At 46.8% G+C, this 12,995-nt stretch overlaps 1 protein-coding gene across 1 annotated transcript; it reads left to right on the forward strand.

The window, feature by feature from the left end:
* Nucleotides 1–8,560: 8,560 nt before the first annotated feature.
* Nucleotides 8,561–11,152, forward strand: LOC116685429 (secretory phospholipase A2 receptor). Its single transcript, XM_032510489.1, has 4 exons — nt 8,561–8,783; nt 8,978–9,203; nt 10,125–10,467; nt 11,068–11,152. The coding sequence occupies exons 1-4, from the start codon at nt 8,715–8,717 to the stop codon at nt 11,150–11,152; spliced, it is 723 nt and encodes a 240-aa protein (XP_032366380.1). The 5' UTR covers nt 8,561–8,714.
* Nucleotides 11,153–12,995: the final 1,843 nt, after the last annotated feature.

Here is a 12,995-nt window from a genome sequence, read left to right on the forward strand (position 1 = left end):
GTGTCTCTGTATGTGTGTGTATGTGTGTGTGTGTGTGTGTGTCTGTGTGTGTCTCTGTTTGTGTGTGTGTGTGTGTGTCTCTGTATGTGTGTGTGTGTGTGTGTGTCTCTGTATGTGTGTATGTGTGTGTGTGTGTGTGTGTCTCTGTATGTGTGTGTGTCTGTGGGTGTGTGTGACGCTTTGCTGTTTGCATATTTCTGATGATGATCTTGCTTTTCCTCTGAGAGAGCAGCGGCCGTTCACTGGACTCTACATTCTTTGTCTATTGCCATACAGTGAGGACAATAAGTATTTAACACCTGTCCATTAGCTAGAATTCTGTCCCTCAAAGACCTGTTAGTCTGTCTTCATAATGTCCCTCAAAGACCTGTTAGTCTGTCTTCATAATGTCCCTCAAAGACCTGTTAGTCTGTCTTCAACATGTCCCCCCCCCCTCCATTTATTATCCTAAATTAGATGCACCTGTTTGAGGACGTTAGCTGCATAAAGACACCTGTCCCCCCCATACAATCAGTAAGAATCCAACTACTAACATGGACAAGACCAGAGAGCTGTCCAAAGACACTAGAGACACATTGTCCCCCTCCACAAGGCTGGACAGGACTACGGGGACATGTCCAAGCAGCTTGGTGAAGACAGGTCCACTGTTGGAGACATCATTAGAAAATGGAAGAAGCTGAACATGACTGTCAGTCTCCCTCGGACTGGGGCTCCATGCAGGATCTCACCTCGGGGGGTCTCAGTGATCCTGTCCTACAGTGACTGTAGCTGAAGCTAATTAGCAGCAAGATGCCTCCTTTTCTCCGTGGACTACAAACTCCTTCAGAAGATCTGGAAACCAAGGTTCACCGATTAGAAGTGACCGTGGAAGTGAACGGATCCTGTAGAAATGACACCACTTTACCATGGACTCAAAACAATGGACAGAAGCATGCTAACACACGGCTAATGAGCTCCAACAAGACTACAAAGAAACAGGAGGGCTGTGGAACGGGTAACAAATCAACAAGTGGCAGTCCTCCCTGGAGCTCTTCTGGTGCCAAGCCTAAGACTAAATCATTCTCCTGGGAAATGGGAGGACGACTAGCGGGCCGGGCTGAGACCGGCTGGCCCACATTATCATCCAGGCACAGCACCCTGAAATACTTATTTGCAGCTGTATCATACAAATAGATAGTTTTAAAAAATCATACATTGTGATTTCTGGATGTTTTTTAGATTATGTCTCTCACAGTGGACATGTCTCTCACAGTGGACATGTCTCTCACAGTGGACATGTCTCTCACAGTGGACTTGCACCTACGAGGACATCAGACCCTCCATGGTTACTAAGTGGAGAACTTGTTAAATAGCAGCGTGTTAAACACTTCTTTTCCTCACTGTAATTACAAAGTCAATCCAGAGGAGAATGAACAGAGCGATCCAGAATGCCTGAGAGCATTACTGCATTATATTCCATAAGTTTTTATATGTTTCTCTTCACATAAAGACATTTCCAGCGTACATTGGTTCAGAACGAGTTAGAAATAGAACAACAATCCACCAGAATGCAGGAAACGAAGTGTTGGACCCCCAACATCATAGGTCACCGCAAAGGAGTGGAACAGGGAAGTGGGCGGAGCCACCACGCCGGCCAATCGTCTCCGGGCAATCACCAGCTGAATCTGCATACAGGGACATGTTGCACATGCTCAGACTAGAACCTGAACCAAGCTAACAGGCCGGGGCCGGGACTCTGTTCCACCAGAGTCCTGATCTACAGAAGGTCATTTACTGAGGAAAGTGTTCCCTACAGGGCTGACCCCCCATCTGGGCTCTGGACTCTGGTGCTGATGCAACCAACTAGGGGATATCTGGACAGATTGTCTCCGAGAAGCAGAGGAAAGAGACAGTTGTCCTCAGTGGACAGGAGACAGTAGCAGAAAGACCCGTTAGCTTGGTTCCAAAGATAAATGTAGAACCAGATGCAGAGAGTTGCAGGGACCAACACACAAGGACAAGAGCAGTCTTCCGGTAAATCCTTCATGCCCTCTTCCCACTGAGCGGCAGGGACGGGGGGGACGGGGACGGGGACGGGGACGGGGACGGGGGGGGGACGAGTTTTAACATCACATGATCTTGTTGTAAGAGCTCCTGGTGAAGTCTTCATACAGCAGCACCCCCGGCCTCCTGGTCCTGCACCACATTAGGGCCCTTCCAGGGTTTAGCTTCTTTAAAGTTAGACTGGAGGCAGAAGGAGGCGTGCAGGATGGAACTGGTTCACAACACAGGAAACAGATGCAAAGGCCCTTCGAGGATTTAGTGAAAATGTGTAAAATAATAACAACAGAGAGTAAAGAGCAGCTTTGTAAAGCAGGTCTCGTGGTTGTCGTCGGAGATCGATGAAAACCAGTATTTGATTTAAAATGATTTTATTTATGATGTGTTCAATCGCACTGAGTAAAGGGACAGTACAACAACACATACAGGTGTGTGTCTGTAGTGTGTGTGTGTGTACATGTGTGTGTGTGTGTGTGTGTGTGTGTGTCTCTGTGGGTGTGTGCATGTCTGTGTGTGTGTGTGTGTACGTGTGTGCGTCTCTGTTTGTCTGTCCCTGTGTGTCTCTGTATGTGTGTATGTGTGTGTATTTGTGTATATTTTCTTTTGTCTGTTCTGCTCATTATTTGCCTATCATGTAAATAGTAGAGGAGTTGGAACAAGTAACAAGAGTTATAAGAACAGCGTCTTAACAGAGAGGACGACCCAGAGCAGCGTCCCGTCTGAAGACACAGAGAGGACGACCCAGAGCAGCGTCCCGTCTGAAGACACAGAGAGGACGACCCAGAGCAGCGTCCCGTCTGAAGACCCAGAGAGGACGACTCAGAGCAGCGTCCTGTCTGAAGACACAGAGAGGACGACCCAGAGCAGCGTCCCGTCTGAAGACACAGAGAGGACGACCCAGAGCAGCGTCCCGTCTGAAGACACAGAAGGAGGACGACCCAGATCAGGACCAGAGACACAGAGAGGACGACCCAGAGCAGCGTCCTGTCTGAAGACACAGAGAGGACGACCCAGAGCAGCGTCCTGTCTGAAGACACAGAGAGGACGACCCAGAGCAGCGTCCTGTCTGAAGACACAGAGAGGACGACCCAGAGCAGCGTCCTGTCTGAAGACACAGAGAGGACGACCCAGAGCGAGATGGACAGACTTCTTCTGCTCATCATGGCTGCATCAGGTGAGTGTTTCATGTTTCATAAATGTTAATAATCTTTATTATTACGACACGTTTACATATCCGTTGTGACAGCAGGACTCTTATCACAGTTTATTCATTTATTAGCAAATCAAATCCATAAAATAAGAGACGTCCAGCTCAGTGGTCAGTTGGGTGGGGCCACGTTCCTATTGGTCAGTTGGGCGGGGCCACGTTCCTGTTGGAGTGGTGGTGGGCGGGCCACGTTCCTATTGGCCAGTTGGGCTGGGGCACGTTTCTATTGGCCAGTTGGGCGGGGCCACGTTCCTATTGGCCAGTTGGGCTGGGGCACGTTCCTATTGGCCAGTTGGGCTGGGCCACGTTCCCATTGGCCAGTTGGGCAGGGCCACGTTCCTAACATCACTTTATACTTTTTCAAATATTAAGTTTTGAAACATTTAATTTTAACATTAAAGTCAATGAGAGCAAGCTTCAAATCCTTCAAATCTTCTTCTGCTCCCAAAACGTTCAGCTCCTTCATACTTTCACCTACAGACGTGGTTCAAACTTTAAAATGTTCACAAAATACATAGCTATCATAACTTGGCTTTTCAGATTGATACATTTTACAGTTTTTGTGAAAAATCAGTTTAAGTATAGTGTACATTTTAGGATTTTTCTGCATTTATAATGAGTGTGTATTGCGTGAAGTAGAGTGTGGAGTGCTGTCTCTAGAGTGGAGAGATTCAAAATGTATCTTGGTTCTGTCTCTATAACTTGCTCCAACGCAAACAATTCTAACTTGTCATGGACAATTTATACATCAATATGTAGGTATTCTTGTCTAGTTTCAGCCAGTGTGTCATTTCTGAGATATGAATAATACTTTTTGCTCAGCGACCTTTCAAATTACAAGATTTCAGGATCTTTCTTCATTCACTGTCATGTTAAACATCGTCCACATTTCTGAGCAAAAAGCAGAGCGAAGCACTTTTTTACATCGCTGATACGCCCACATTCTTTACTTTATCCACATGAATATTATATCAATACGTTCACAAAGGCCTTCTGGTGCTCATGAGCCCGTCACTTTATTTGTATCTTGTATCCTTTTGGCGGAATTACCATTTGTTTGAGAGCTTGTTCAGTGTCTGAATAGCTGGTGACACAGGTGACAGCTGCATTGTTAACTGATTACAGATCAAAGAGATGACATCACAGAGAGAGAAAGGCTTGGTCTTAGTCCAAGGCCACCATACGCCATACTATGGGTGTTTCTCAATGTCAAGGATCCTTCAGGAGCAGGTCAGAGTCCTCCTTAGCATTTGGAGAACATGTAAAATGGAACAGGCTATCAAGTGCACGTCATTGCGGGCTGGCGTCACTTAATTATTTTGCTGCATTTCAAAACACTGGATGAAATGGTTGTGGAGTGTTAACTGTGCTGTTAAATGATGCTGTTGGGATGTAGAAAAATGAATCAGCAGCCGTTTCTTAATGTCCCGAAGGATCCTCCAAAGCCAGGAGGAGGACGCTACGTCATCGACGTCCGTCGAAGGACCGTTCCAATTTCAAGAATCCTCTGAATTCCTCCAAGGACGGAGTCCTTCATTCAGAAAATTCCCATTGACAGAGAAGGATGCATATGTGTATCCTTCGCGGTCCCAAATCACCCACAATCCTATGCGCGAGCCTTTGACGGCTCGTTTAAAAAAAAATTAAAAATAAAATAGCGGACATAAGCGGGAGTTTGAGCGGCTTCGCTGACGGTGAAGTTATAATTTAAATGTAAGTATCTTTAGTGTGTGCCGTACATTTGTTATCACGTTAATGTTTTACATTAATGTCAAGCTTAACGCTTTGAAGCTTGTACAAATTGCTATAATAATTAGATAGATACACCCCGAGCTAACGTTAGCTAACTGTCAGTTAACATTCGGCTGTTAGCTAGCTAGGTTGCTGTCTTTGTAAAGTTTAATGCACGGTGGCATGTTCATCTCTTTATTGCCGTTACCGTAAATGCGTAACCTTAGCAGAGATTTAGAAAGTATGTTCATCACTGGTTGATCTGTAGACGGGAGGTAACACTGCACCGTGTTAACTTCACTACACCTACAACAAAGGCTGACATGTATGAGCACTCCCGTGTAATAACGGTATGTTATAGCATTCATAACGTAAACATCTTGTTGTTGTGTTAACTGTCTTTTAACAGGGACTAACGGAGGCGGTCACCAAGGACGGCAAAGCTACGACCAGCAGGGAGACAGAGGCCAAAGAGAGATGTTGAATACATTATTTGCTATATTAAAGATTGTCTTTCTAACAATAAATGCTTTAAATTAACTGGTTTGTCCGTGTCATTAAGTTCTTGGGTTTGTGTATATAATTAACTGTTATTTCCGTTAAATTTTGACGTGGAATTGTTCTGATGCTGTTGTAACAACTCGTAAGGTGTACATGTTCAAACATAACTATATACTGTACACACAAGTATATTATTCAACATGAAGGGCGATCACACAGCTGCCGATGATGGTGTTGCTTGCAGACTGCAGACAAAGGAGAAAGTTTTAGGTAAATCAACCTGTCCTGGTAAGATTACAGTTGTATCACAAGTATATTATACAGTTAAAGTCCACTGTGTAGTTTTCTTCATCATGAACGTAACAACCCTTGACCATTACACACACCTACGTTTACTGTGTTGGCGGATTTTTATCAGTGGTATGACTTTTCATGTTTGACACGTGTCGACAGTACTATTTAATCTTTCTCACTTACAGTTTACTGCATGTCATACCTGCCTGTGGTAGCTCATTAGCTGGTAGCTTTACCTTGTAGTTGCTGATCATATTTTTCATTTCTTGACCTGTAAAATAAGCTAATGTTACATGTATGCAGTAAACTGCAAGCTAATTTTAACAGCTACTTTTCTTTTTTTAAACATGTATACGAGTTATAAAAACAGATAGCATCTGAATATAATTGTTGAATTATAGTAAATAATTGAAGTTTCCTCTGTCCGGGTCACAATTTGATGGGAAAATAGACCTTGAAAAACAGTTAATATTATATACACAAGCCCAATAACTTAATGACACGGACAAACCAGTTAATTTAAAGCATTTATTGTTAGAAAGACAATCTTTAATATAGCAAATAATGTATTCAACATCTCTCTTTGGCCTCTGTCTCCCTGCTGGTCGTAGCTTTGCCGTCCTTGGTGACCGCCTCCGTTAGTCCCTGTTAAAAGACGGTAACACAACAACAAGATGTTTACGTTATGAATGCTATAACATACCGTTATTACACGGGAGTGCTCATACATGTCAGCCTTTGTTGTACGGTGCTAGTGAAGTTAACACGGTGCAGTGTTACCTCCCGTCTACAGATACAACCAGTGATGAACATACTTTCTAAATCTCTGCTAACGTTACGCATTTACGGTAACGGCATATAGAGAGATGAACATGCCACCGTGCATTAAACTTTACAAAGACAGCAACCTAGCTAGCTAACAGCCGAATGTTAACTGACAGGTTAGCTAACGTTAGCTCGGGGTGTATCTACTGTAAGAAATTCATAACTTAACATCGCGTTCGTTGGATCTTTGAGGAAAAGGAGGCTGAGGGTTGAATTGAGAATTAAGGAAAAGGTTAATGCAACAGCAGTGATGAAGATGATGAGACAAAGACAATCAGACAAAACAAAACATGGTAACACTGCAGCTGACAGCGGACTGATCCACGCTCCTCCTGACGGAGTCACATGGAAGCAGTCCTGAAAAGTCCTAAATGGCACACCTTTTCCCGTGCACCTTGGGCGGGTCCCTTTCCCTGGTGCACTCAAATCCTTGCTCATTGGTCCGTTGTTGTCATGACAGCAGATCTAGTGCATCTTTGCTGTCCAATCAGAACCCGCCCTCTACACCTCCGGGGGTCTCCCCTTGGTATCAGAGCAAATGCTTCTGTCGTGCAAATGTGAAACTCTGACATCAACATATTCCAATCAACATTGTATTGTTTTAGCCTAGACTAAAACCCCAGGGGACAGGAGACAGAGAGGACCACCCTTTGTTGCATAGCAGGAAGCCCCTTTCCATATGTTGAATGCCAGACTTGACCTGATCAACTCTTTACAGTCAGAAACAGGGGGGGGGGGAGGTGAGGAACAAATGGCCATCCTGCCTTCTTCACAGACATATGCATATTAATCCCATCCTGACTGCAGAACCGGTTCCAGCTTCATGTTAAAGTCGACTCTGAGGTGATGACAGTCAAGTCACTGTCGACCAATCAGTGATGCCGTCATTGAAATGGAACCAGGATGGAGAATGGGAAGACTCTGGGATCCTTACGCTAATGTTATGTGATACTTTGGTTTCTTTTCTTCTTCTTTGTTTTTTTAGTCCTGTCTGTCTCCTTGTGTTTGTGTCTTTTATGTCCTCCCGGTCTTGTGTCTAAGTGTTCTCCTGGTCTTGTGTCTTAGTGTCCTCCAGGTCTTGTGTGCTAGTGTCCTCCCGGTCTTGTGTCTTAATGTCCTCCCAGTCTTGTGTCTTAGTATCCTCCCGGTCTTGTGTCTTAGTATCCTCCCGGTCTTGTGTGGTAGTCTCTGTATGCATTCCCTGTGAGTGTCTGTATGTTCTGTTTCCTGTTTTATTTTGAAGATTGGTGTCTGTCTTGTCTCGTCTCTAGTTTTACTTCCTGTCCGTCTGATTGCCCCGCCCTAATGTGATTACTGGTGTATCCCGTTCCTCGTTACCTCGTTACCTCGTTAGCTCTTGTATTTACCGTCTGTGTTCCCTGTGTGTCTCGTCGGATCATTCTCGTGGTTTGTGCCGTGTCGGTCGTCGTCCTGTTGCAGGTTTCCAGGTGTTTCCAGGTGTTTCCAGGTGTTGTCCCCGTCCCCGTGGCCTGTTGTAAACGTGACTTCTTCTTTTGTTAGTTTGGGTTTTGGGACTTTGTTTTAGATCCGGTGCTTCCTGTGTTCGTGTTATTTTTGTTTTTTTGAGTAAATAAAGCCTTGGAGACCCTCTCCTGCCGCCTGGCCTTCTCTGCTTCTGGGTGCTCGCTCCGGTCTTGTTAAACGTTGTGTCCTGACACGTCAGTAGCTCCGTCCATAGGGGGTGGGTCGGGAACCGGAGGGTCGCTGGTTCAAGTCCCCTTAGGACCAAAGTACGGAGTGGATTGGTTGCTGGAGAGATGCCTGTTTACCTGCCAGGCACTGCCAGGTGCTCTTTAGCAAGGTCCTGAACCCCCCCCCCCCCCAACCACTCAGGGTGGCTGTCCAGCACTAGCAGCCCCCCCACTCCGCTGTAAATATACAATATTAAATCTGCTGTGTGTGTGTGGTGTGTGTGTGTGTGTGTGTGTGTGTGTGTGTGTGTGTGTGTGTGTGTGTGTGTGTGTGTGTCTACAGGGCTGAGTGCTGTCTCATCAGCTGCTGGACGTCAGTACTATTTGTGTATGACAGGAAGAACTTTACTGAAGCCCAGAGATACTGCAGAGAGAAACACACAGACCTGGTCTCTGTAGACCACATGGAGGTCATGAAGGTCCTGAACACCACCGCAGATCTAGACCAGATGATCTACTCCAAGAACAGCTACGTGAGTTCCCCTTTCTCCTTCATGTCTAAGTCTTTCTGACAGGAGGGATGAAACCCTCCAGAGGAACTAAGAACTACACGGAGAGCAGGAAAAACTACAATATTCATCTTAGAAATGTAGTAGAAGTCTAAAGAGTGACATATGGTCTTCAACAAAAAGCTAGACCAGAGTCTAATTCTTCATATCTCCACCAGAGAGCCTGGATAGGACTGTCCCGGGACCATGACCCCAACAGATGGACGTGGTCCCTGTCAGACCCAGGTTTCTACAAACCCGGGGAGACGGACTTCAGACGATGGGCGCCAGGACAACCAAACGAAGGATACAGCGTAAACATCTGCGTATGGATGTATCCTGATGGATACTGGTACGACACCAGTTGTGACAACACAGGTTATCCAGTGTGTGCAGATGTCGGAGGTGAGAGTTTTAACTGGTGAAGTTTCCTTTCTCTGCTTCTCGTAAATGTGCTTTATTTATATATCTTTTCCAGTCTTAACGACTGCTCAAAGCGCTTTTACATCTACAGGAAACATTCACCATCACACACACTGTGGCCGAGGCTGCTCATCAGATACACACTCACACACATCTACACACCTGCTCATCAGATACACACTCACACACATCTACACACCTGCTCATCAGATACACACTCACACACATCTACACACCTGCTCATCAGATACACACTCGCACACATCTACACACCTGCTCATCAGAACACACTCACACATCTACACACCTGCTCATCAGATACACACTCACACACATTCACACACCTGCTCATCAGATACACACTCACACACATCTGCAACATGGGGTCAGTGTCTTGCCCAAGGACACTTTGACATGGGACTGCAGGGCCAGGGATCGAACCACCAACCTTCCAATTGGCAGGCAACCGCCGCTGTACCACTGAGCCACAGCGCCCAGCCATTGTTGATTGGTTGTTGCTGGTTGCTGTGTGGTTGTGCGTGGTTGTTGGGAGGTTGTTGGGTGGTTGCATGGTTGTTGCGTGGTTGCTGTGGGTTGTTGCGTGGTTGTTGCGTGGTTGTTGGGTGTTCGCTGTGGTGGTTGTTGCGTGGTTGTCAGGTGAATCATGGTCCCCCATCCCCCCATTAACACAACGCCTTGAGGTGCTCGTTAGCGGAGCACCCACAGTATCGGCACCTATTGCAACCTGTTGACCCAGAGGGGAACTGTTAAATTTGTTATTGATGTGGTTCTTTATATCTCAGTGGATTTATTGTAGATATTATAAAGACCTGAATCCCAGATGTGGATGGATGGAGGTTGGATGTTCTGCTGCCTCTACTCTTCTCTCTGCTCCACTTTCAGGGTCAAATGTCACTTTTGTCGTTGTCCGCAATGCTATGAAATGGGCTGGATCCCAGAACTACTGCAGAACCCACCACACAGACCTGGCCAGTGTGAGGGACATGGCAGACCACCAGAAGATACAGGGGATGCTAGGTGGAGGAGGTAATTCCTGGATTGGCCTCTTCAGAGACCCCTGGAAGTGGTCTGATGGAGGTTCCTCCTCATTCAGATTCTGGAAGACCGGACAACCAGATAACATCAACGGGAACCAGAACTGCGTGGCTGCAGACTTCAGCCAATCAGGAGCCTTGGAGGACTGGCCATGTGACATGGAGAGAGCGGTTCATTTGCTACGGTCCAGGTGAGTGGTATGGTCCAGGAGAGTGGTACTGTCCAGGTGAGTGGTATGGTCCAGGTGAGTGGTACGGTCCAGGTGAGCCTTGATGCTCAATTCAGATTTTTTATCTGACTGTTCACAATTTCTTTTAAATGTCGGACACATCAGACTCAAGTATATTATAAATGAGTAATACATTATCTATCTATCTATCTATCTACCTATCTATCTATCTATCTATATCTATCTATCTATCTATCTATCTATCTCTATCTATCTATCTATCTATCTATCTATCTATCTTTTGGCTTTCAGTTGTGTCCACGCCACTACCCCCTGGACACTGGCTCCAGGGGCCCTCTGGTTCAAGGCCCAGGGGTTCCCCGGGACCCAGTCCCCCCCAGATCCAGTCCCCTGGCCTCTCCAGTCCTGGTCCCCGGGTTTCCCCGGGTCCCAGGTCCTCAGGATTCCCGCCCCCCCCTGTCTGTGTTTAGGCTACCTTAGTCCTAGCTCCCTGGTCTTGTGTTTGTCCCCATCACTGTGCCTGTTCCTGTCCCTGTCTCGACACCTGTTCGTATCCCTGTCCCCGTGCTCGTTCCTGTTTCTGTGTTGTCTCTGTTCCAGTGTTGTGTCTGTCCCTGTCACCGTCTCTGTTCCTGTCACCGTTCCGTCCTGTCTTCCTCCCGATCCCTGCGTCTGTCCCATCTAAATTTGTTCCCTAGCCTGACCCGTCTGTGTTTCCGTCATTCCCAGCTTTTCTTCGTGCCCTCTGTCCTCATGCCCTTTCTCCGTCTCGTCTCTTGTCCTGTCTCCCCTCTCGTGTTGTCTCCCCTCTTGTCTTGTCTCCAAGCCCTATTCGTCTCCTAGCCTCTTTTGTCTCCTAGCCTCCTTCATCTCCTAGCCTCCTTTGTCTCCTAGCCTCCTTTGTCTCCTAGCCTCCTTTGTCTCCTTGCTTTCTTTGTCTCTGCGCTTCTTTCATCTCCTCGCCTTTGTCTCCTCGCTTCTCTCGTCTCCTCTTTTTGTCTTGTCTCCCCTTTTCTCTCGTCCCCTTTTTGTCTCCTCCAGCGTCTTTTTGTCTCCCCTTTTATCCCACCACCTCTCTCTCGTCTCCTCTCCCTCGTCATCTCTCTCTCGTCTCCTCTCCTCTCTCGTCACAGTTCTTCGTTTGTCTCGTCCCGTCCGTCGTCTCCTTCTCGTCCTCTCCTTCTCGTCCTCTCCTTGTCTCCTTCTCTCGTCTCCTCCTTCGTCTCCTTCTCTCGTCTCTCTCCTTCATCTCCTTCTCTCGTCTCTCCTTTGTCTCCTTCTTTGTCTCCTCTTTGTCTCCTTCTCTAGTCTCCTCCTTCGTTCCATTCCTTTTCCCTCTTCTTCTGGTCCCCCGTGACTCCATTCCCTGTGCTCCTTGTTTTTTTGTCCATTGAGCCCTAGTGTCCTTGCCCCCCTGTGCCTTTGTCCCTCGTGTTTCTCGATCCCCTCTGTCCTTGTCCCTAGGGCTCCTTGTGTCCTTCGTCCCCTGGTTTCCCTGTGCCCCTGTCCCTCTCTTGTTCCCTCCGTACTGGTTCCTCTCTCGCTCCCTCGTTCTCTCCATTCCAGTCCCTCTCTTGTCCCTCTTTCGTTCCCTTGTCAGTTCCCTTCCTCGTTCCTTTCCTCATTTCTTCCCTGGTTTTCCTGTTCTGAACCCCTCTGTCTTTGTCCCAATGCTCCTTGTGCCCCGGTCCCTGACCCCCCTCTCTCCCTATGCCTTTTGCCCTCTCTGGATTGTTTTTCGTTCTTTGTGGGTTTGTTTGAATAGGGTGTGTTTTCTTTTTTTTGGGGGGGGGGGGGGTACTGTCATGTTTTGGGGTGTTGTGGGTTTATTTTTCCTTTCTTTGGCTCCTTGTGTTTTGTCCTACTTTCACCCTGGGTTTGTGTGGCTGGTGCTGTCTGTGTTCCCCGTAAGTGTCTGTTTGTCCTACATCCTGTTTTACGTTGGTAGTCTGGTTTCCTGTTCTGTCTCGTCTTGCCCAGCTTTACGTTTGTCTGTCTGATTGTCCTGCCCCGCCCTAAAGTGATTAACCTGATGTTTCACCTGTCCCTGTTATCTCGTTACCTCTTGTACTTGTGCTTGATCGTTGTGTCCTGTGCTGCACGACGTCCAGTTGTCTGTCTTGTGAGTTTTCAAAGTCTGCATTATCCTGACAGTGTTCCTGCCATCCCTGTGAGCACCTTCCCCCGTGCTGGTTTGGACCTTTGTTTGGACTTCAGCCTTCCCCGGGCCTGGTTTTGATTTTAGATCAGACCTGACCTTTCGTTCCCGGTGTTTAAAACTGTGGTTGAATCAATCCCTGCATACCTGCTCCAGCCTGCCTCCTCTTCTCTGCATTTGGGTCCTTGATAATTACAGATAGAACAGGTCTAGACCGCTCTATAATTTACAGATAGAGCAGGTCTAGACCACTCTATAATCTACAGATAGAGCAGGTCTAGACCGTTCTATATTTACAGATAGAACAGGTCTAGACCGCTCTATAATTTACAGATAGAGCAGGTCTTGACCACTCTATAATCTACAGATA

The sequence above is a fragment of the Etheostoma spectabile genome, unplaced genomic scaffold, assembly GCF_008692095.1.
Source record: "Etheostoma spectabile isolate EspeVRDwgs_2016 unplaced genomic scaffold, UIUC_Espe_1.0 scaffold00569827, whole genome shotgun sequence".
NCBI classification, from domain to species: Eukaryota; Metazoa; Chordata; class Actinopteri; order Perciformes; family Percidae; genus Etheostoma; species Etheostoma spectabile.